The following is a 23000-nucleotide window of genomic DNA, read 5'->3' as shown; positions in this document are numbered from 1 at the left end:
CTGCTGACATCGCGACATCGCATCACCAATTCGTCCTGTTCTCGTTCCAACAACAGCAACAGCCTATCTATCGCACATATTATTCTCCGTGAATTGGATCTAATTTATTTTAACTGTTGCCCTTGCTCGAGAGTCTCCCCCCAGCTCCACGGAGATCCCTACGCAGATCAGCTCAACTCAGTTGAATCCAAGGTCAACCTTGGAACCGGCCAGGAACACCATAGCAACTCCCACCACAACAAAACAACAACAACAACAACAACACAGCGCTCGGCCACAATTCAATTCCACAACCCTCAACCTACACTCAACAAACTCAGACCCAGTGTTGTTGTACCAGCGCAGTTCCACATATAAAATCCTAAAGCTCCCCTCAGCTGGATACCGCTCCGCTCAGCCGACTCTGAATCGCACTGCGCTGGAACTTCCACAACCTGCCGCGCTTGGTTCCTGTAAATTCGTGATTGCACACCAGCAACATGTTGCTCTCCGCTATTGTCTTCGCGGTCTCTCTGCTGGTGTCGGGAATCCAAGCCCAAAGCTTCGATCCTCAATCTGTTTCTGACGATCTGAAACGTAAGTACAAACGCTCCGTGCATTACTTTCTTTTTGAAACCAACAAGAAACTCGGACCATGGGTGTGTCTCGCTAACCTAAAAGTGCCCAGTTTCATGGTGTGATGCCCAACTGGCGGCTTGCCCTAAGGTTTGCAAGAGTTTTGCATCCGTCAACAAGTGCGATGCGGTACGGGCATTCCTCTAGTTTCAAAAAATCATTTCATATAACGCAGCAATACCATTCACGCTGCTTTCCACATGTCTTCTTTCTTTTTATTTTGCGCATTTCGCTAATTTCTCAACAGAATGATTTGTCCTTCACGTGTACCTGTGGGGACGGCAGCACCCCAGACCTTACCAAATATATGAACACGATCCCCTACTTTATCTGCACGGCGACCTATGGACAATGTGTCAAGAGCCACCCCGATGACTTGTCTGGCCAGAGAGTCTGCAAGACGAACCAAACGAAGTGCTTGGGAACCATAGACCCTCTCAAGTCTGCGACAACCACGAGCCAGATTGAGCAAACCAGCGCGGCCAAGCCCACGGGCAAACCCACCGTCACACCCACGACCACGAGCGAGCCAGCAGCCACAACCACCAGCAATCCAGCTTCAACTCTTCGCATTCCAGGTCATTCCTCCATGGGTATCATGGTTGCCTTGTTCCTCGCAGCATTCAAGTTCTTCATATAGATGCCTCCTATCGTCACTGATGGCCACTGTATTATTTTAATACGAATGAGGCCGACCGGCTTGTTGTGCTTTAATGCTGATCATGCGTTTTTCATGCTGTCCGTTATGATGTGAGCAGAAATACTGAGATGAACGGAAGAGAACGAGGAAAGAATGCAAGGAAAAAAAAAAAAAGAAAAAAAAAAAACCTCAGTGCAGGTGTCTGTGAGCTGTAGGAAACTTTATTTTTGTATGTTTTTCAACTCTGTAGTCCTTAACCCCCAAGATACCACGAGCAGCACTCATTCAAATGTGTGATTTAATGGTTATGAAGAGATGCAACAAACCAGGCACTGTTGCAATTGTAGTGATAATGTTAGATAATTCCACCGGACAACTTTTTCTCTCATGACTCCTTGAAAATTGTAGATAAGATATGTCTACCTCTCCTGTCGTTAGACGGTTGATGTAATAATGCTTTCTTTCGTTAGTTGCTGATCATCAGAACTATGACGCCAGTGGGCAAGAGAAGCAAATGCACTAGTATAGTGTACATGGAAGAAAATGGGAATACTATCATGCAATTGATGTTAAATTTGAATCTTTATATATTTTAAGTTTCTCCAATATCGCCTGGACCTACTTATGATTTTTTCGCATTTTATCCAATTTTCTCTAATTTTCTGCCAGTCGCATTGTGTCCCTATCAACTCCGTCTTGCTGCCAAAAGATACATTCGCCTCGCCAAGACCTTCTCCCACAACAACCGAATTTTTTTTGTCGATTCTATCTTTCAACCGCTAAATATCATCCCGCCAACCTCGCATTTCTCCCCCATCCCAGTTCCAGATCAGATCAAGCCCCATCCAGATACGTTGTGTATACACTCTAGTATACCATAAAGATGGCTGCTACCCCTAACACCCTCCTGATCGAGGGCACGTTTGCTGAGCTAGCGGACGAGCTGGCCCAGTATATCGATGCCATCCGCAAAGTGGAGAAGGGCGTCTATGCCGAAATCACACCAGCACTCGAGGCTCTACGGGGGATAGATCAGATAGAAGAGCCTAGTGCTGCACAGCGGCAGCAGATTCTGTCCAAGAGGGATGAGGTTCTGAAGAAGATCGTTGTGGCTGCGCAAGCATTGAATGCAGCTCCAGAGAAGGGTGAGAAGACACTATCTGTTTATATAGATCTCCATGTATATACATCAAATACTATACCTAGGTGCACGAGGAGACTAACAAAGATGGATTCAAACACAGAAATCACCGCTGCTTATAATCTCCTTATCCACCTCATCCGCCAGTCCTCGTCCGTCAGCATGTTCCTCCCACGTATTTGCGGCTACCTCGCCAAACCATTTACATCCTCTCCACAGCATGGCTCAAGCCTTGCTATATCCATCCTCTCTACAATCTTCAATACCCTCGCTCCTCAAGATACAGGTCGCTATCACGTGTTTCTTGCTATCCTAGCAGTCATCCGCCAGGCGCCCTCCGTGTTTGCATTTACTGCTCTCAAATCACAGCTTAACACGCAGCTCCCCATCTGGATAGGGTCCTGGGACCTTGATGAAGAGGATCTCCAGCGCCTTCACCTGGCTATATCCGACGCAGCCAAAGAAGCCGGCGACTATGAACTTTCACACTCCCATCTTGTCTCCGCCCTCCAAGCAATCCCGCCCTCCGAAGCATCCTCTCCCGAAGCCCATGACCTTGCTCTGCGCGCCCTCCTATCAGCTCTTACCTCTCCCTCAGTCTTCGATTTCACCCCCCTCACTGCATCCGACGCCATCCAGTCCCTGCGAACAAGCGAACCTCACCTCTTCGAACTCCTCGAAATCTTCGCTGCAGACACCCTAGATGTATACGAAGACAGCATTAAATCCACCCCACTCTCCGCCATCCACAACCTCTCCGCCTCCGCCGAGATCCTCCAAACAAAAATGCGCCTCCTCACCCTCGCCAGCCTCTCCGCCTCCACTCCATCCCGCTCCCTCCCATACGACACAATCGCAAACGCCCTGCGTATCCCACGCGCGGATGTGGAGAAATGGGTCATCGACACCATCCGCGCCGGGCTTGTGGAGGGCAAACTCAGCCAGCTAAAGGGCGAATTCCTCGTGCACCGCGCGACGTACCGCGTGTTTGGCGAGAAGCAGTGGGCGGAGATCCAGGGGCGGCTGATGGTGTGGAGACGGAGTTTGGAGAACGTGTTGGGTGTGGTGAGGAGTGAGAAGGAGAAGTTCGTACGGGACGAGATGGCCGCGGCGGCCGCGGCCAATGCGGCTGCTGCTGCTGCTGCAAATGCGGAGGGTGGTGCGCAGAGAGGTGGGGAGAGGAGGAGAGGTGGTGGTGGACATCATCAACAAAGACAGCAGCATCAAGTGCACGAGCAACAGCCGAGAGAGGTTGAGTTGGTTGGCGGGGGCGATTAGTCTTTTTTTTTTCCTCCTTTTCTTCCCTTTTCTCTTTATTTGACCTTGGGATTTTCCTTTGTTGTATGGGGGTACTTTCTCATTATCTCACTTACTTCCCTTTCCCTCTCCTTTCTATATTTATTTTCCTTTTGGTTTCTGTTATCATGGATGAAATGCTCACAGTTTTTCCTTTCAATACTGTTAAAGAACTTGACGTGTTTGTCACTGACATCAAAAAATTTTTCTTAAAAATATCCCCCGTGCTTCCGCTGTATTTATTTAGAAACGGGTGCAACCTAACCTTGATGTCTTGTTTTGCGTAATTTTTTATTTTTTATTTTTTATTTTCATTTCATCTACTTCCCGGGGCGAGTGGGATCGGTGTTGAATCGAGGGGTCAGAATACTTATTTGGCGAGAAACAGATAGGAAAAAACTCAAAGAAAAGAGATAGAGAGAAAGAGGCGCCAAGAAGAAGAATAAAAATTGATTTTGATCTGTTGATAGGCTAGATAGAGAGGTAAAAAAAGAGGTTTTCTTTTTTAAAAAAAAAAAAAAATTTTTCCAAGAATTTCATACTTGTTTTAACTCCTTGCTCATGCTCCCATTTTTTTCTCATGTTTTTCTAGGCATTGGTGCTAGAAATAAATATATAAAAGGGATTTCGATCACATCCCGTTCCAATTTCGGGTGGACTTGGAGGAAGTTCACAGGAAAGAAAGTATGAAGAAAACTCCATCCCACCTAAAGGTCTGTCTTGAAGGGGGGACAAGACGACACTGGGATGGCTGGATGATGCATTAACCAGATATGTAGTTCCATGCAAATTTGCACCATGTATTGATCAAGAGCTCGCTGTTTTCAAGAAATTCTCTTTTACGACGAGGGGGAATCCGGTAACAGCAAAAAGATAAGGTATAATTTGAGAGGGGAAATATCCATTCTATCCATGTGTAGGGAAATAAGGGGGAAATAGAAAATAGAAAATAGAAAATAAAGAAAATGCTCATACCATCCCGCCATGCGTTGCAGAAATAAACAGTGAAAAGAGAGAAGGACCAAGATCCGAGAGAGATGTATATATATAAAAGGGGAAAAAAAATCATTCACTTTTCCTTACGCCCTCGCCAAACTAACCATCACCCAATAAATCCCATTCCCATCCCTTCAATTCTCCTCAGGCACAGTGACGCTCGTAATCCCCCTCCGCTCCACCCCCTCCCTAATCCTCGCATAGACATTTTCCATGGTCCCCACGGCCTCGACACTCACAACCTTCCCCTCTTTCTCATAATGGTGGATAACGGGCATGCTCGTCTCCTCGAAGACGCGGAATCGTTTGCGGATCGACTCGATGTTATCGTCGTCACGGCCGCTGGTCTTGCCGCGCTTCAGTAGCCGCTCCAGCATGACATCCTCGGGACAGCGCAGGAATATCGTCGCCGCGGAGGGGCAGACCGTCTCCTCGAAGAAGGTTGCTTGGTCCATCTTGCGTGGGAAGCCGTCGATGAGGAAACGGGCGGGCCTGCTGTCGTTGGCAATGCTCGAAGAAGGGGTTTCTTCTTTTTCTTCTTCTTGCTGTTTTTGTTGTTGCTGCCGCTGCGCTCGTTTCCGCTCAAGAGTTTCGGCCATGGCATTCGATAGCAGCGCCACGGTGATCTCCATGGGCACGATGATGCCCTCGCGGATATGGTGGCGGATCAGGTCGCCGTATTGCGAGCCAGCGCGCTGTTGCTCGGCACGCAGCAGATCGCCGGCGGACAGGTGGGTGAAGCCATAGTCGCGGACGAGGTTGGCAGATTGGGTGCCCTTGCCGGAGCCCGGGCCACCAAGGACGAAGACGACAATGACGGCGTCCGGGGAGAATTTGGGGGTGGTGTTTGTGGAGGAGAGAGGAGGCGTGAGTTCTGCAGGAATTGGGGTTGTTGAGTCTGCAGTTTCAGTTGTTGGTGTCTTCTGTGGGGATGACATTTTTCGGAGTTCGCGATTTGACGAGGAGGACGTAAGCGCCGCTGCCGATCAGGACAATTATGAAGCACGGGAGGATTTTGAGTTCTGAGGACGATTTTCGGGGGGGTGTCTTTGGCGCGGTGCTGGAGGTGGGGTAAGAGAGTGGTGGGCAGGACGAAAAGGAGGCGAATGGTTGGTGGTAGTGGTAGTGTGGGAAGAGATTGAGCCGTGAAGAAGCAAGACGGGGAGCGGTGGTGCGGAGGCGGGAGAGAGGGAGCGGCATTCCCTGCGTCTGGGCGGCAAGCGAATGGAAATGATAAAGAATGAGAGAAAGGGGAGGTGGATTTGCAGAATTTGTGGTCTGGGACATTACATCTTGAGCTTTATCTCGAGGTTTCTACATGGAGCTTGGAGGTCGGGGCGGAAAATAGTTGCACCGGGAAGCCGAAATGTACCCCGCTTACTAAATTGGGTGGAGAGGTACATGTACAGCACAATGTGGGAGAACAGAGAGCAGTCAACTGGTATCGGCATACATTGATTGACATAGCACCAAAGCACCATTCATAGATTGGATTATCATTGCGGGTGTGTTTTAAGACGGGGTTATCAAGGTTGAGCATCGTTGAAAAAGCTGGGTGTCTACTTATGGCATCTCTCACAGCTGCTGTGAACCGGTACAGGTTATCCAAATTTGCCCTCTGCAATTCGCTGCCGATATTAAGCTCACTAACTGGAAATATTCTATGGAAGAGCTACCTTACAAGCGAAGGAGCAGATAACCAGTGTTTTTGGTTGTCGGGATCGCAATCCAGAAGCCATAAATCGCCCAAAGCCTCCTAGGGAGGTAGACCGACGATGCCTGGCAATTACCATAACTTGACACGACAACTGGTCAAATTAAACACGGCAGATGTCGCGCAGGCTGCCAGGTCAAACTTGAGAAGGGTTTCCGCAGCTCGGAACGGGAAGATGATGTGTTTGTGCTTCGGGACCGACCATATCTATTCCTACGCCGGATTTTTGTCACACTTTCTCCAATGTCCGAGGCTCGAACTCTTTGGGAATCAAGTCAAGAAGGCAGGGTACCTGTCGAAGCACCATACTTTGTTCAACGTAGACAGCTATAAGGCGAAAGACCTGCCATGGTTTCAATGAAACGGCGGTTACCAAGACTGAAGGAAGTTTAAGCCGGAGAGAATGTGTGTATATAAACCCATCACTCAAATAGAACTGAATGCTAACTGAGATCAACCAGGAAATACAAGCTTTGAAACCCACAACAAACAGATCGTCTTGAGATTGCCCTGGAATGTTTAAATTGAACCAATGTATTTTCCACTGACGTTTTCCACCTCCAGATAAATTCCTAACTTTGTACTGTACAGTAAACCATGGCGTCTGTCTTCACTTCTCTGGAATAGTGCACATATTTGGAAAGGTTTCTAGAGCAGCCTCTCTCCGTTTGAATAATGTGTGCTCTACCAAGGACTCCCGCAGGCTATTTCAAATTCTTATTGAAGAATCCTTTCCTCGATGAAGGGAGCAAGTGACAGGTCAACAACTTAATCTATTTTGATTACCAACTTTTTTTTTCAAAGAGCCCACCATTTAGAGATGCTGTTTTTAAATATTATAAATCATTTTCGAAATAAAGCAAATAAATGAGAATTCGTCGGCCTTATCTAGCTTCTGTGCCTGTTCGCTCATTTTACTACAAGAGCTCTAACAGTTACAGAGCTGCTGCTGTTGTTGCACTCTTATTCGAACAAAAATATATTTTTTATAAATGTAAACATTCTTTCATGTTAAAAGGCTATAGATAAAATACTAGTATGCTCCGTATATATGTGAATATCACATCGAGCATGGGCTTTCCTATGTTTTGCGGAACGAGCTGTTTCCTGTTAAGAATGAAGAAAGAAAAAGAAAAAATATAGGAATCGAAGAGCGTCTAAACAAAGGAACAAAGATATGTAACTCAATCACCAACACGCCCTGAGTCGCCCGTCCATCATTGGTGTCAGCTCCAAGGATCAAATAACTTATTTAGCCAGCCAGCCCCATCCATGCCCGGCCACCTTGACAACGACCACCAGCAACATCCTCCACACGAACACGGAGAACGAAGTCACAGCAGCCGAACCAAATGGGAGATATTCATTTACGGAAAGAAAAATGGAAAATCAAGAACAAACTGGGTTGGGTTGGAATGTTGCGTTTCCCTTTGTTTCTGCCATCATCCAACATACGTAGTCGACATGTTGCCGCTCTGATGCAAGCTGCAAATGATTTCACCGAAGCTCTCATCACATCACATCTCCGTCCACCCAATCAGGCCATCTGAATGATCTGATCCGTGTTGCCCACCTCCACGGCCAAGACGAGAGACCCCCAGTATGGCCGGCGATTGGTGGCTGGGAGTAGCGTCATTGATGCACCCTGCACGGGGAGCCGAGTGGCCTAGCCAAACATCATGCATACTAGTACGGGGTATGGGATGGTGATTCTGCATCGGTCGATCCTTGGGTCTTGAGGCACCTTTCTGTGGGTGATTGAAGCATCCGTGCATCCGTTGCCGCCGCATCAAAGCCTGTCAAGGCTATGGTCCGGGGCTGAGATTGGCCCGCCATCTCGACTAGGGTGCGCAGAAGAATGCAAAGGGCTTGAGACCGGGCCAATCCCCGCTGCGAAATGAGGGGCAGAAGAGGAACAAGATGCACGCATGTCCTGGGCGGTAAGCCATCGATCAGAGGGATTGGTGAGGGGAGAGGGGAAAATCGGATGGAGGACAATATTGTTCTCACCATGTAACCGCCGACAAGGGCAGATACATCCCAGAGTACCCTGATCGCTGGGGAAAAGGGCTGCCGGTCATCAAGAGGGTCTGTTGTTTAACCTTCACCTGCTTGCCATCCGCCTCTCTTTCTCTCGTCGTTCGACTCCTTCTTCTCCCACTCTTCGATTCTAGCTTGTCTAGACACTGTGCGAGTCAAAAAACTCTACTCTCCGGGCGACTACTAGTCAGCCATCTGCTCAACCCGTCTGGGCGCTTAACCGCTGCTTGATCCTGATTGATCAGCTATCGGATTGCGAGTGACTGGGTGAACGTCTCTCGTCGCATTTCTCATTTCCTCTTTTCTAGCTGCTCCTTTTCCTCGTCCTCATATCGTCTCTTCTTCTCATCTCGACTCACCCATTCAACCACTCTCAATTGCTTCTCTCGCGCCGACTCACTAGCCCGCTTCTTTCTGTTTGCATTTCTTTCGATGCGGCTGGCTTCGCGATTATCATAAGCTGTGTTCTGCCCAGAACTGAACTCAGTTGATATATATACTTAATACACCACTTGAAGAAACAGTCTTGACCTTGGCATTATCGACAGACACCAAGGTGGATAGGCGCAAGGTGCAATATTTACAAGTTTGCCAAAGACTTGCAGATATTGCTATAGCTCCAGTCTTTTACTCTGCCAGGAGTTTCGCTGGAGTCAATTCCTTCTAGGTATGCGGCAACTGATTGAGCTCCCTCTTCGCTTGACAACTTGTCAACTTGACAACTTGACAACGATGAGATCTCAATTGAGACCAATTCTTACTATGTAGTTATTTTGTACGCAAAGAGATCGCTAATATTCCTTCTGCTAGATCCCTCGTGGGTGACGAAAGTCAGGACAAAACGCAATCTGTCCTCTTCCAGCCTTTTATCCCTCTCTCATCTTCTTCTATAATTTTCCCATCGGAGCTGGTCTCTTCGACACCTTTACCTTCATTGTCGTGTATCTACGATAGTCCACTAGCCTTCGACTTGACGGTTGTTCAAGGAGAAAGCAACTTTCACTGATTGACCTGAGATTCTGCTATGACACATTCGAACTCCAGTGGCGATCGTTCCGACCAGTATGAGCCAGTTTCTCCCGTAGATATTATTAACCCGAGACGCTCAAAGAACGCAGGCCCAATGTCTGTCCCTAAAGATCCAAACGAAAAGCCATCTGGTCCCGCTGCTCCCGCCCTAAAATCTCCTCGAACCGCTCGATTTGCAGAAGTTACAACCTTCCACTCTCCTATTGACCCACCTGGAAAATCTCCCTTCGCGGATCCACCGTCCATGTCCCAAACAAACCAACAAACCCAGGTCTCCGACCTAGGGTTTGGTTATATGGCAGACAATCAACCTGATCACGTCACAGAACAACCCCAGACGGCAGCAGGTCGAAATCCACCAAACTCCCCCTTAAAGAGCGCCCTCAAGTCTCCTGGTGCCCCTGCACGTTCGGTCTTGCTCAGTCCTACTTTTCGTGAAGAACAGATCCTTGAGCATCATGAGAGGGATACGGAGAAAGCAAATGCAAAAGATGTTGTGGGTGGCCCTCCCTCCTTTCTCAAATGAGTAATTGTTCAAATGACAAACTCACTAACAGCAATACAGAAAATTAAAACACGCGTACGCCTAGCTAAGGTTTTGCTGCGTGGTGTCAGCTTTAGCTGCAGTCTGATTGTCCTTGCTTTAGTAGCCTCTACTTTCTCAATATTTAATGCCACCCGGGGCCTGGCACAAAAAAATTCCTTCACTCCTTGGGCACCAAACACGCCTGTATGGCCTCAAATCCTCGTGCTTTGTATTGCGGCCGTGTCTCTCTTGTTTAGCATCGGGGTTCTCTACGGATACTGCCGTGGTGGCCACAAACGGGCAGAAAAAGTAGCCGTTTACTACACTGTATTTTCTGTGATGGTTTTCATTGTGACGCTGGTTATGTGGGTTGTCGGTGCAGCTGTATTACAAAACAGCAGAAACTCTTCGTCAAACAAAGACATATGGGGTTGGGCTTGCAACCCAGGAACCCGCAGGGACATCTACCAAGACCAAGTTGACTATGAGCTTATCTGTCGTATGCAGGTAAGTATTTGTTCCATTCGTGATTTGACGAACAAAAATATCCAGAGTACTAATTTCCTTTCTAGGATTGGTCCCTTGTATGCTGTGTCATTGAGGTTGTCATTGAAGTGCTTGTCATCGGCATCTACGCTGTGGTCTTCTACCGCTTCTACTCCAAGCGCAAGCTACGCAAATCTATGGACATGCGTGACAAAGCACGCTCCGATCTTTACCTCGCCCATTTGCGAAGCCAGTCTGCCCCAAATACCCCGGGGTTTTCAAAGTATCATCCAGGGTCGCCACCGATGAGCCCCGCCCTAAAGAAGGGAGATAACTATGCGTCCGCCGAGGAGGGCTACTCTACGCAATATGCCAACCCCCAAACCCCGGAATCCACGTACGTGGGTACGCCCCGACCTTTCCAACTCCGCCCACCTCCAATCCGCGTCCAAGACGCCACGCCCAAAATTTCGCAAGATGGCTTCAACATTCCCATGTCCCCCGCCACCATCGAACGTAGGAACGAGCACGTCGATGCCGCACCCGGCGAACAGAAATATGAAAGTGTACCCATTCCCGGTTCTTACGCCATGCCTCTCACGAGCCCTTCATTCGCCCCTGAGACACGAGGCAGTGACGTGATCCCCGGAATGGCAGTGACAGCAGCAGAACGCATCGTGCCGTCTCGCAACTCTTAAGTTAGCTAAAAAGGCCTGCGTGGCTTTTTGTTGCGAGTGTTTCGCTGTATAGTCAGCCCTTGTACGACGAAAATTGGCGTCGGGCTGAATGAGAAATCGATATAACTGTACGATTATTTTTTTATATTACAGCTGCAAATAAGCAAGGTACAAAGCCCGTTCGGAAATCTGATTCGATTGGGAAATCAAAAACAAACAAACAAACAAACAAACAAAAACAAAAAAAAGAAAGAAAAAAAACCAAGGGAGCACAAAAAAAGATGCCTCTCAATTCTGGTAAAAAATACCGGACGTTTTGGAGCTAACGTTTTACAAAACAACACCCGACCACATTGGATCTGGAGGAACTTTCAATCACGTTTTCCTGTGCGACACAAACGGACCCCTCACGGGACGAAGTACGTACGGCGAGCAAGAATTCGGTCTATGCGAAGTCGAGGGACGAGGGCGTATTGGCTGGCGTTAATTCGGCTTTGATTCTTTCTTGCCATTTCCTAATATCCACTCACCCACCCGCAAACATATATATATATATATATATATATATCCTCGATGATTAATACGTCAGCTATTTCCATTTCCTTTATTCATTTGTTTCCAGGTTGATATGACGGCAAAAAAATACGTCCCTACATCCGTTTCCAGTTCAAGACGTATTATTGTCAGCGCGCGCATCTGTGCTGTTCTTGTTGATGACGGCGGTGAACTCGGCGACAAATTTGTCTCATCTCCTTTTTTCCACCTCCTTTTTTTTTTTTTCTCTTTTGCCTATTTTCGGCTGATTATGTGCTGGAGAGTTGAGAAGAGAGGCAGGCAGCTGAAGGACTTGAACTTGAAAAAACAACTAAACCAACTACTCCCCCGACTATGCTATATACCTTTTTTTCCTTCGAAATTTTACTCTGAGCTTACCCCCCCCCCCCCCCCCCTTTTTTTTTTAAGCTTAACTAGCTATTTTATTGTCCAGTCATATTAATCATATTGATCAATATCTCTCCTACTATGTAGTGCAAATATAAATATGCCCCTCCTTCGATTTGTCGTCGTGGTGCTCTCAGGCCATGCATAGTTACTGTAGTACCTAGGGACATCAAGCAATGTATCTGCGTTCATGATTCCCCCAGGGATCTATCCAGTTACATACATATTATCTCTAATGGGCGCGGAAATTTTTCCAGCTCAAATCAAAACCTAGAGCTGCGTTGCTGCTATACTCTCGTAGTTTGTCAACAGTCAAGTGGAAGTTGGCTCCTTTTGCATGTTTGGACGTCAAGGGCGGGGGAAAACACCGCTTTCCAAACCGAAACGCACACGGACGGTTTAAATGATAAATAGAAGTTCAGTTATATCACGGGGCGCGGGCGGAAAACCAGTACGTTTGAGACAGTGGTATTTATATGTATAACAACCCGAACAACTCCAAGGATAAAAAAACAAAAAGGAGTAGGTACTATGGAACCTCAATTTACCCAAGAAACCCATTCAGACGAGCTATTACACAAACCAACTACATCAAAAAAAAAACGTATCCATCCGTCTAGGATGATAGGATTGTACCACGAAAATCAAACCATGTCAAACAAAGCACATCTACGCCCCCTCCGCCTTGGTCCGACGAGTGGACGTTGGGTCTTGGATATCATGTGGCATTCTACGCCTCTCCTTCAATAACAGCACCTGGATCTTTGGTCACATAAATTTCCTCCAGTCCCTTACCCCCCCACCCATCCATCCCACCTTTATTCTCCAGCACCAGGCCTTTTTCATTAGCCAGGTGAAGCAAACAGATGAAACAATACGAGGTACTAATATCGCGCAATGCCTGTTCAGGATATGCTGATTTGAGCCCCTGCATTAAGGATGTGAATCGAAGACTCTTTTCATCCTCGCCAGCATCGTCTTGCGCCTGGTCTGTCGGTTCTGTAGGCGCGGAGGTTGGAATTTCTGTATGTTTCGGCGAGTCTATCGAGGTTACCGCTGCCGAAGGGGATGACGAGCTGAAAGCTGACGACGCGATTAATCGGTCACCCATACCCTTCCACATTTCTTCCTTTAATCGTCGTACATCGACCTTCTTAGCTACTCTAGCATAAGCAACGTACTCAGGCCGTACTCTTCGGCCCCCTTGAGTAACAAGTTGAGACCCGAAACCACCTGCAAGCGCTCCTCCTGGAGTTGCAGCAGCATTTAACAAAGCAGTGAGTCCAGAGAGGCCGCCAGCTTCACCGGCAGCTGTGCTTGGGCGAGCATTAGGGTCCATGGCAGGCGAAAATGCTTCTCTCGCATCGGCGAATGGCAAGTTATCGTCATCACCATCACCTCCCATGGGAAGCCCATGTGGGAAAGCCAGACCCTCATCATCCGCAAAGAAGTTGGCGTCATAAGCGCCTGTAGGGGCAGCACTCTCATCCATGCTGGTTTGCCCGGCACTGGATTTATGTGCAGCCCAAAATGCCTCGTCCATTTCGTTATTGTTTGAGATATTTTGTTGGTCTTTATTTTTTTGGGTTTTCCCGAGCGATTTGAATCCCATTCTGGCCTTGGGTTTGAGGAACAATCGAAGTAGTTCTCGTGAGTTAAAGTGCTTATCATCCGGTAGCAGGTTTCTACCTTTGGTCTTCCATTGTGTTTTTGGCAGGGATATAGCGGAGTTAGAAGATGACTGGGAATAGATCATTTCGGCGAGAGTAGGGTCAAGAGGCGAAGCAAAATCAATTTCAAAGGGTTCTTTTTCTTTGCGTATCCGAGGAGCCGCATTAGTGGATGCAATGTGGTGGAATTTGATGCGTCGGATTTTCCAGTGTTCGGGTCCAGCCCAATTTTTCTGTAAAGCATTGTCGAAATAGCTGAGAATGTTGTCATGCTCTTTGGCAGCGGGCTGATGTGAAAGAGAAATCGTGTACGGATCATTAGAATCTGAATCCATACCCTCATCGCCGCCATCAATACGGTGCACTTTTAGCATAGGCTCAAGAGCAGCCTCCCTGGCCCACGCCTCACCACCTTCACCGAAGCCTGTGTCGCCGCCAAGGTCAAAACCTGTGATAGTCCCGTCGTCGTCGTCAAACCCGACAGCAATGTCATCATCTAGCATAATACCAGAAGCGTCACCAACACCTGGTTCGAGTTGTGACTTATCCTGTCGCCAATCATCAGGCGCACGCAGGAAAGGAATATCGATCGAGCCACTTGGGTCACCGAGATCAAAATCTTTCAATGAGGGACAGATATCTTGCTCATCCAAACTATCAAGATTTGAAAAGAATTTGTTCGCTAACGGCCCAAGGTCAATTTCAACATTTTCGTCGTCCCAACCATTAGTTTGTGGTGCTGGTGAGGGTGACGGGGGTGCATCCGTCTCCGCAGTCCCTTCCCGACCATCCTTTCTGGGGTTCCAATCACCATCTGGTGTGGCATCACAGGCATCATCGCTGCTGTCAAATACAATCCTACCGGTGCCATCGATTGAAAGGTGGTTCAGAAGAAGCCCCTTTGCACCCCCTTCGTCGAAATCTGCTGAAGCTTTCTTGAATAGTGGATCGACAGCAAACTCTAGTTCAAACTTCTTCAATTGCAGGGAAGCAAAGGAAGGTGCCAGGGTACTTTCGTGTGATCGTGTCTGGAGCAAAGACAAATAAGTTTCCGGAAATAGTCAGAAAAAAAAAAAAAAAAAAAAAAAGGTGGGCGATAAAATGCGACTCCTACCTTCTTCTGCTTTTTTCTCTTCGTGCCATCCTCACCAGTCTCCTCCTCTTCATCATCCTCATCATTGTCACCTTCACCGCCCTCGCCCTCATCTTGCTGCCGTTTTTTATTATTGCTATCCGCCAATCCACTGAGCAACTTGCCCGTTTCAGTCGCAACACTGTCAACCCTACTCGTATAGATTTTTACGCATCCATCAAGCGTGCAACTAGCCTTCTGGAAATTAACCCCGTCGCCTTCCTTTAGTAGTGACATATCATGGAAGTAATCAATGAGAGCGAAATTCCACGAATTGGCCGCGTTAATTTTATTATCAGTGGCCATCTTCATCCACTCCTCGAAATTTGCCAAGATAGGCACTCGTTTCATAGGCGTTACTGCTCTGCCATTGACGATCTGCCGCCCGCCTGAATCGGTTTCTCTGCCTCCTGTTCTCGCGCCGGAGCCGCGCGGGGTTCGCGGGCTACTGCTCGATGCTCGGTCATAGCTGTTGATCTTGCGCATTGGTGGCATGGGCGTCTTGACCGCCGCTTTTATCTGATTCATTTGAAGATCATGGAGGGCCTGTCGGGACTGAAAGCGCGCAACCTTCTCACCCGCATCGTCGTTTAGTGGGATCCTGTGGTTGTTGCAGAAGTCGGTATTAGAATATTAGAATGTGTAAACAGCGTTTATCAGCGCCAGCCCACTCCTTCCCTGCTTCATCATGCACTTGCACTTCCACCTCTTGTGTTGGTTATGTTGCATTATTTCACACACAGCTCCTTCTCTCATTCTAGAAAAGGGATGTTTCTTACTTCATCGGAGAATTCTTGCGCGGCGTGGTGACCTGTTTGGAAGATCCACGCCCATGGCTCTTTTGGGGGGGGTTGACGACTCGAGGCATGGTTCTCAGAGGGGAGGCAACACGCGAAGGTAAGATAGACCGGGAAAAATACAATCAATATTGGCAGCAATTAACCGTCCAGTATCATCTCTAATCGCGATATGGTATATTCGCTTAAGCTATCGGAATGTATAGGCGCGGGATATCAATAGCAGAGATTCGCAGGCACGTCGTCGTCTGTTATGATCGAAACTGGGCTGGAATTTGGGTTTTCGGTTTGTCAACATAAACATTCGGGCTGCAGGGCAGACCATGTGCGCAGTTCTGCTGATGTCACCAGCTCACGTGATCTATACCAAATCCTCTACTAAGCTTGCCCTAAGGATGCGCTAGGCCAAAAAAGATGAGTTAGGGTTTGTCATCGAACCTAGCATTTGTATCCGTCCCTCGAAGACTATCAGGTCGATGCCCAATGGGATCTACGCCTTCAAGGAAATATACTGAAGGAAGGGCTAAGGCCTGAAGCGTCGCAATGATATCCACAATAGACGGCGATTTACTTACATACGTGTCCAAGTGGCCGTTCGAGAGATATGTTAGTACTATACGTTTAAGCCTGGTTGGGATATCTTAAGTGAAGGTTTCATTGTACGTGTAACTTAGTTATAAATATGCATGATCCATCGAATTAAAAGTACACTACATTTAACACTGGAAGATAAATAACAACTTTTCCATCCCCCTCATGACATCTACGAAGTTTTTTTCAAGTTGTGAGAAGCACTTAGGCGTCTCCCTTTTGCTAAAAACATACCTGACCCATTTAAGCATGTTTTCTGTGTTGACATCCAGTAACAATTTTTTAAGCTTTCCGTCGGTATCAGTGACGATGACCTCCATTCCGAAGCTATAGCCATATCAATATAATGTGTGACAGTTGGGTATCTGACGCTTGAGGTGCCACCTTTCAAATCGAAGAGACCCCGTTTCCCAAAGGCTGCGGAGTTGAGCCGTGGGGATTTATTTGTGGTTTTTTTTGGCATACTGTGCTGCCCTGGGCTAAAAGGGAATAAAATGGGAGAAGGAACGGCCGTTTCCGAGACTGCTGCTAAATTCCTTTCGCTGTTCCGCTCCGTTGTGAGATAAATCAATAAATGTAGAGTATCATGTACGTACTTTTTCTATTTATCCCGCCTGGTCTGAGACACCATTTTTGCCACGGAGACTGCATAAGTGCAAAAGTTTGGCGAGTGAGGAAGACTTCGGAGGCTCCACCCAACATCTATACATAGTCTTGTATGTTGAGGAGTATGGATAAATGGAAACTAGAGAAATTTCCGCCGCTGTCTCCGGGTAACGTGCTCTATCAGCTTTAGCCAAATGTTCCAGCTCGAGTTGCTTTCTTCCTCTTTCTTCCCAGTCATCAATCAGATCAATTACGCCATAGTTACTGCCATAATTCATGTTGATGTCGATATCCTGGGTGCATTCAGAAGCATCATCTGCCACGCTGTGAGTCTTTAAGCTCTTCCCTCTTGAGCTGCGTGATCCACCAAATCCATAGAGAGATTGCAACTGTGCTCCGGTGAGAGTTGTCCCCTCGTATCCAAGCACCTCTCCCTGAGGTGATCGCTTCACGCGAACGACGGAGCGAGGCACGCGACGTAAGATGAATGGCTTAGCAAGAAAAAGGACGGCCCAGGCAAATCGTCCGAAGAGATAGGGTCCCGAGAACCTGTTGAGGTATTGAACAATGATATTATGATAGTTTGACCAAAACTCTTCCCCGCGGGGCTGGAGAATGTGGGCAACGAAGCGGTAAACTGGACCACTATCTGAACCTTCCTCGGATAGTTCTGGTACAATTACCATGAGTCGGTCATCGAAGCTCCTGTGGATATGGGACGCGAGCTGAACAGTATTGGCCAGGTTGTTAATATCACCGGGTGAAGCATCTGAATATAAGTATATAGCATTCATTGCGTACCACTCATCTGCCTCTCTTGGTACAAGATGTGCGGTATCAACAGAAAGCGAAATGCCAGAAATGCCGCACTGGCCCACACCCGCATCATTCTGAGGAGCAACATGAGTATGAGCTGCTAACCAGACATCTGGGATGTGGTCATGAGGGAAACGCCAGTCCAAAAAACTAGGCACAATAGGGTATTCAAATCCTACAGAGCAAACTATGAGAACCTCCAAGGAATTTTGCCGGTAGGGGTGTTTCTAACGCACCTGGGTCATCAATGACGAAGAAAAAATAGCTGTCCTCGGTGAGAATACTATCTAGTTGTGATACGATAGCACTATGGCCACTAGATTATCCATAGCAAAAAGCCAACATAACCATTTGTTAAATGGTTGCGCTCATAGTGATATGTATACCTGTGGGTGTGGTAGTGTGGTTCACGTCAACGATATCGGTATCGGAGAGTCGATCAACGCGTGGGAGTTGGAACAAGACGTTGGACGGAAAAGGGTAGGGTGAAGGAATTGGACGTAACCTCTTCTCGGCCCGCGATCGGGAAGCGGTGGCATTTTGAGCTTTGGAACAGCCATCGCGGTCGGGATGGTGAATCAAGCAAGCTGGATGATGAATGTCATACCACTGATGCCAGTCAGGTCAGGTCCATGGCGACTTGAGCAAAAGCTGTTCGGGCATCTCATTCTATACGAGACGATGTAGGTACGATGTCCGCGAGCAGGCTATATCTAGCGCCGATTGTGAATGAGTAGTTTGCACTCCTCGCTGAGGTCAGTGTTGACACCCTGGGAAATGGACCTCGACCTCATTCAAGGCCAGCTCTTGAGGATTTTAGATGCTCTTGCAAGTCGTCTGGTATCACATTCAATGAAAGAAGTGATTGCTGTTGATCTGCAGACAGGATCGAATAGTAATTTATAAGTTACTACACTCTTTCCCTCATTTTCAACAAGTCAGTAACTCAGATGTCAAGTTGATCACTGCTTCTTGATCACACTTGTTGCTCACACACTGCTATGAGAATTCTCTTTCTTGTGATTTCACTTTCTCAATTGATTCAGAACTGGTTCTAATAAGGGAACTTGGTGCTACTTTGTGTAATTAATTATTATTGTGCAGATCTGTAGATTTGAGTGATTTGAGATAGCAACCAACACAAGCACTCAGACGTCCAACAGATGGTGCCACCCGCCCAGCCACGTCACGTAATGATGTAAGAAAACTGTTTTCAGAATTCGTTGGCAACTGCGGTCGTACCCCGTGTATCATCATCATCGCATCATTGGCATCCTCCAGCCCATATTGATTTGTTCTGTGGCGATCGAAGCGATGGAAGGCCACTGCACCGCCTCAATGCCAAGTTGCCACGTGATCTCAGCGGCCTTGGCCCAATCACAAGCGCCTAGGAACGTAATCGCGGCTTTGATCGTTGATATTCCCAAGATAGATTTCCGTTGTTCGGCGCCCCGCAAGTATGCCATGGCGAGTAACTGACTGATCGTTTGCTTTCTACGCTCGGTTTCACTTCCCGATTCCATTTTGGCGGAAAAGAGAACCCAACAAAGGTACCCGACCTTCAAACCACCGAAGCGCTGGATGCCCATGATGTATCCAAGATGGCAACGCGGCCATCGTCATTGCTCACCGGGGCACTCACTTTCCGCAGACATAGGTCTCGGTATTCGAGCAGGCCGTTTTACCTGACTCTCCTGGTCCTGGCGCTTCTTGCTGGCGCAAGCGTTCTGCTGAGTGCTACTTCCAAACAGACCCCGTTGCTTGAGGTATCGCAACTTGTGAAGCGCAGTGATTTCGCCCTGGGAGGAGGATCTGATAGTCTACCTAGACCTAGCCTGGAGCCCTCTGATGAAGTATGTCCGAAAGAGAGATTGAAGCTGAATTGAATTGCCAAATGGACCCGGATATACTGACGAGCCGTCTCTCTCTAGTGCCATTTGGTCCACAAGGTGAAGGACCAATGCTCCTTCGTCCGGACATATTGCGGCGACCATGAAATTGGCATTTTCTCCTACCTACAACTATACTACTGCAAACTCGCACATGCAAAGCCAATCGCGTTTGCCATCCTGGCTGTCTGGCTAGCGGTCCTTTTCAATACCATCGGGATCGCCGCCAGCGACTTTCTGTGCGTCAACCTCAGCACCATCGCGAGTATTTTGGGGATGAGCGAGAGCTTGACAGGTGTAACCTTTCTAGCTTTTGGAAATGGCAGCCCCGACGTATTCTCGACCTTCGCTGCGATGAATTCGAACAGCGGCGGCTTGGCGATTGGTGAGCTTGTCGGCGCGGCCGGATTCATAACCGCCGTGGTGGCTGGATCTATGGCGCTGGTCAGACCGTTCCGAGTCGCCCGACGGAGCTTTGTCCGCGATGTCGTGTTTTTTATTTTTTCGGCGAGTTTCACCATGGTATTACTGGCTGATGGGAAACTCTACGCCTGGGAATGTGTCGCGATGATTTTATCTTATGTATTCTATGTCTTCGTTGTCGTGACCTGGCATTGGTACTTGGCCAAGAAACGACGGCAGCGGGAAAGGGATTTGACTGCAAGAGCCTACTTTCATATACCTGAGAACCAGGAGTTGGAGGAGGAGGAGGAAGAAGAGGACGATGATCCGGTGACTGGCCAAACCAGACCTCTACTTCGTGGCCCTTCATCTGAGGATTTCAATGCTTTGGAACGCGCAGATGTTCCGCTATGGACAGTCGATGATGTTGATGAGGACGCAGACAACCGGGATCTTGCCGAAATACAGGGAAATATGCGAGTCACTCGCGGCCCATCAGGCAGTCGACGACCTACCATCACACCCATCCGGCCCAGCTTGGTCGGTGCGCTAGAATTTCGCTCTGTCTTATCATCTTTGCAAAAAGCCAGGCAGCAGTCAGGACCGATCCATTTGCGAAGATACTCTGATGAAATTGGCCTCCCAAGACGACAGTCTAGTGTTCAACCCGAACGACCGCACGCACAACTTCATTCCGTACCTAGCCGTTTACGATCTTCTTCTGTTAATGAACCGTCAAATCGTAGTGATGACAACGGCCAAGTTTCACCGAATTTCGACTTGCTACTACCAATTCCACAACCCATGCCTTTGGACGATGCACATCGAGGACTAGAAGGCCATCCTTCAACAGCAGCGCATATATTCCCGCAAACAGGGCTCGTTAATTCACCTTCATCATCAGGCTTTCCCTCAAGGTCCCAAAGCCCGGTTGTAGGCGAATCCTCCGCGTCTCCAATACTATTAGCACCACCAAAAAATGGATTCCAGTCGCCACAGCGTCTCTTAGAACCAGTTGGATACCAGAGTGCGGATATCTCCCCAGGCACCAAACTGCAAATTGATACCTCAAACTCGCGGCCCACAACAGCCTCAGTGAGCCCAACCTCTGCTTTCCCTCCGTATTCTGACACTTTTTCCATGCGTTCCCAATCCCGTAGTCCTCGACACGCGAGACGTGCAAGTTTGTCCGCTGCATCATCTTTTACACGGCCGGGTTCCAGGGACGTTCAAGCAGAACCCAAGCCAATAAGTTGGTGGCCTTACCGATACCTACCCTCTCCTCATACTATAGCTGCGGTTTTATTTCCAACCTTATACGACTGGCGAATAAAACCCGTATGGGAAATTCTCCTTGGAGTCGTTGCTGCGCCCAGTGTCCTGCTCCTAACTATCACGCTTCCCGTTGTTGAACCAAAGGAGTCTGAGCCGGAGACTCCTCCAGAACCGGAAATCAATGTATCTGGTGTCCAGGAGAGTGGGACAGATCCTCCTCAACCGAGTCATCATGCGTCTGACATGTGTCGAATAGCAGTAGTACCAGATACAGAAGGATTGGACGGTGACCACGACCGCGCTACGAGAGCTTCGCTTCTCCCAACTGGGAGCCGGATTCGACAGGACTCCGAGGCTCCCGTTCCACCAACGCTGCCGAAAGACCAACCAATACCATCGTCGCCCAAGGAATTCAACCGGTGGCTCCTAGTCCTCCAACTCTTGGTAGCTCCATGCTTCATAGCACTAATAGCCTGGTCAAGTCTGGATAGCAACCTGAAACCTCGAAACCTCCTCCTTTCCACCCTAGTCGCACTCCTCGCCTCCGCCATCTTCCTCACCATCCTCCTCCTCGCCACAAAAGCCAACAGCACCCCCAACCAACAACTCCCCCGGCGCTTCCGCCCCTTTGTCGCCTTCCTCGGCTTCGTCGTGTCCATCGCCTGGATCTCCACCCTCGCCTCCGAAGTTGTCAACCTCCTCAAAGCCATCGGCGTCATCCTCAGCATTAGCGACTCACTCCTGGGCCTCACCATCTTCGCAGTCGGCAACTCCCTCGGCGATCTCGTTGCCGACATCACCGTGGCTCGTTTGGGATACCCGGTCATGGCGCTGAGCGCCTGCTTCGGCGGGCCCATGCTGAATATCCTTCTCGGCGTTGGCATGGGCGGGTTGTACATGACGCTTCAGCCGACGAAATCATTTCCTGTATCTACTACAGGAAGTGTTATAGCGCAGACGCTCTCTGCCGCCTCTAACCCGTATGAGATCGAACTAACCAAGACGCTGTTGATAAGCGCAGCAACGCTGTTGGTGACGCTGGTGCTGCTACTGATTATCGTGCCGCTGAATGGGTGGTGGATGGACCGGAAGATCGGCTGGGGTCTGGTGGCTTTGTGGACGGTGACGACGGTTGCGAATGTGGTGTTGGAGGTGGTTTCTTCGAATTAGCTTAGCGTGTATTCTTTTTTTTTTTTTTTCTCTGTCTATATATTTTACCCATTCCCATTTTCCCTTTCTGCTTCCATGCCTTTCTGATATCTTTTGTTTGGCTTCTGGGTCGTGTTGTGTATGTCTGTCTCCCCGACCTACCAGTTTTCACCATCATTTCTTTTATGTTATCAACCTTCGCCCTTCACCTGATAGTCTATGGATAGAATACGGATATTGTATTGGGGGAGATACAGCCATTCCCATTTTCTACTTTAGAAGACCACCCTCACTGGCAGTCAGCCTGTTACGATAAAACAACGTATGTACAAGACCGAGTCCAAAAAATATATCAATCAAGAGACCTAGAAAGAGAAAATGTATATCAAAAGCTACTATATCCTACTATAGTCATCTCAATTGCATACATACATCCATCCATACACCAAGCATCCGTCCCGAACATACGTAGCACACAATCTCGCCAACTTCTCAAAACTCAAAACCACAAAACTCAACACTCACTCCCATCAAAGTCAATAAATGCCATGTTAAACAACCCCTCCACCCG

The 23000-nt window shown here is 48.2% G+C and overlaps 9 protein-coding genes across 9 annotated transcripts; 5 read left to right on the top strand and 4 right to left on the bottom strand.

The window, feature by feature from the left end:
* Positions 1-243: 243 nt before the first annotated feature.
* Positions 244-1442, top strand: HCBG_07575 (uncharacterized protein; the record flags this gene model as incomplete). The annotated part of the gene is made up of 3 exons (XM_045434624.1): positions 244-576; positions 668-744; positions 863-1442. 3 exons carry the CDS (start codon positions 480-482, stop codon positions 1253-1255), a joined length of 567 nt encoding a protein of 188 aa, XP_045284831.1.
* Positions 1443-2065: 623 nt separating this feature from the next.
* On the top strand, positions 2066-3674 carry HCBG_07574 (PCI domain-containing protein; the record flags this gene model as incomplete). The annotated part of the gene is made up of 2 exons (XM_045434623.1): positions 2066-2400; positions 2500-3674. 2 exons carry the CDS (start codon positions 2139-2141, stop codon positions 3672-3674), a joined length of 1437 nt encoding a protein of 478 aa, XP_045284830.1.
* Positions 3675-4572: 898 nt separating this feature from the next.
* HCBG_07573 (uridylate kinase) lies at positions 4573-5930 on the bottom strand (the record flags this gene model as incomplete). The annotated part of the gene is made up of 1 exon (XM_045434622.1): positions 4573-5930. The coding sequence occupies one exon, from the start codon at positions 5624-5626 to the stop codon at positions 4823-4825; it is 804 nt and encodes a 267-aa protein (XP_045284829.1).
* Positions 5931-6463: 533 nt separating this feature from the next.
* On the top strand, positions 6464-6763 carry HCBG_07572 (uncharacterized protein; the record flags this gene model as incomplete). Its single annotated transcript, XM_045434621.1, has 1 exon — positions 6464-6763. The coding sequence occupies one exon, from the start codon at positions 6464-6466 to the stop codon at positions 6761-6763; it is 300 nt and encodes a 99-aa protein (XP_045284828.1).
* Positions 6764-8088: 1325 nt separating this feature from the next.
* On the bottom strand, positions 8089-8805 carry HCBG_07571 (uncharacterized protein; the record flags this gene model as incomplete). Its single annotated transcript, XM_045434620.1, has 3 exons — positions 8089-8335; positions 8413-8581; positions 8802-8805. The coding sequence occupies 3 exons, from the start codon at positions 8803-8805 to the stop codon at positions 8089-8091; spliced, it is 420 nt and encodes a 139-aa protein (XP_045284827.1).
* A 663-nt stretch (positions 8806-9468) lies between these two features.
* On the top strand, positions 9469-11389 carry HCBG_07570 (uncharacterized protein; the record flags this gene model as incomplete). The annotated part of the gene is made up of 3 exons (XM_045434619.1): positions 9469-9967; positions 10037-10504; positions 10570-11389. The coding sequence occupies 3 exons, from the start codon at positions 9566-9568 to the stop codon at positions 11179-11181; spliced, it is 1482 nt and encodes a 493-aa protein (XP_045284826.1).
* A 1227-nt stretch (positions 11390-12616) lies between these two features.
* HCBG_07569 (condensin complex component cnd2) lies at positions 12617-15772 on the bottom strand (the record flags this gene model as incomplete). Its single annotated transcript, XM_045434618.1, has 3 exons — positions 12617-14800; positions 14887-15505; positions 15684-15772. The coding sequence occupies 3 exons, from the start codon at positions 15770-15772 to the stop codon at positions 12833-12835; spliced, it is 2676 nt and encodes an 891-aa protein (XP_045284825.1).
* A 628-nt stretch (positions 15773-16400) lies between these two features.
* On the bottom strand, positions 16401-18382 carry HCBG_07568 (uncharacterized protein; the record flags this gene model as incomplete). The annotated part of the gene is made up of 5 exons (XM_045434617.1): positions 16401-16464; positions 16527-16619; positions 17001-17889; positions 17951-18001; positions 18322-18382. The coding sequence occupies 5 exons, from the start codon at positions 18380-18382 to the stop codon at positions 16401-16403; spliced, it is 1158 nt and encodes a 385-aa protein (XP_045284824.1).
* A 784-nt stretch (positions 18383-19166) lies between these two features.
* On the top strand, positions 19167-22798 carry HCBG_07567 (sodium/calcium exchanger protein; the record flags this gene model as incomplete). Its single annotated transcript, XM_045434616.1, has 2 exons — positions 19167-19567; positions 19646-22798. 2 exons carry the CDS (start codon positions 19316-19318, stop codon positions 22448-22450), a joined length of 3057 nt encoding a protein of 1018 aa, XP_045284823.1.
* Positions 22799-23000: the final 202 nt, after the last annotated feature.

Source organism: Histoplasma capsulatum (assembly GCF_000150115.1).
Source record: "Histoplasma capsulatum G186AR genomic scaffold supercont2.12, whole genome shotgun sequence".
Taxonomy (NCBI): domain Eukaryota; kingdom Fungi; phylum Ascomycota; class Eurotiomycetes; order Onygenales; family Ajellomycetaceae; genus Histoplasma; species Histoplasma capsulatum.
Note: the sequence above shows the minus strand (reverse complement) of the source record. Positions and strands in the feature narration are given on the sequence as shown.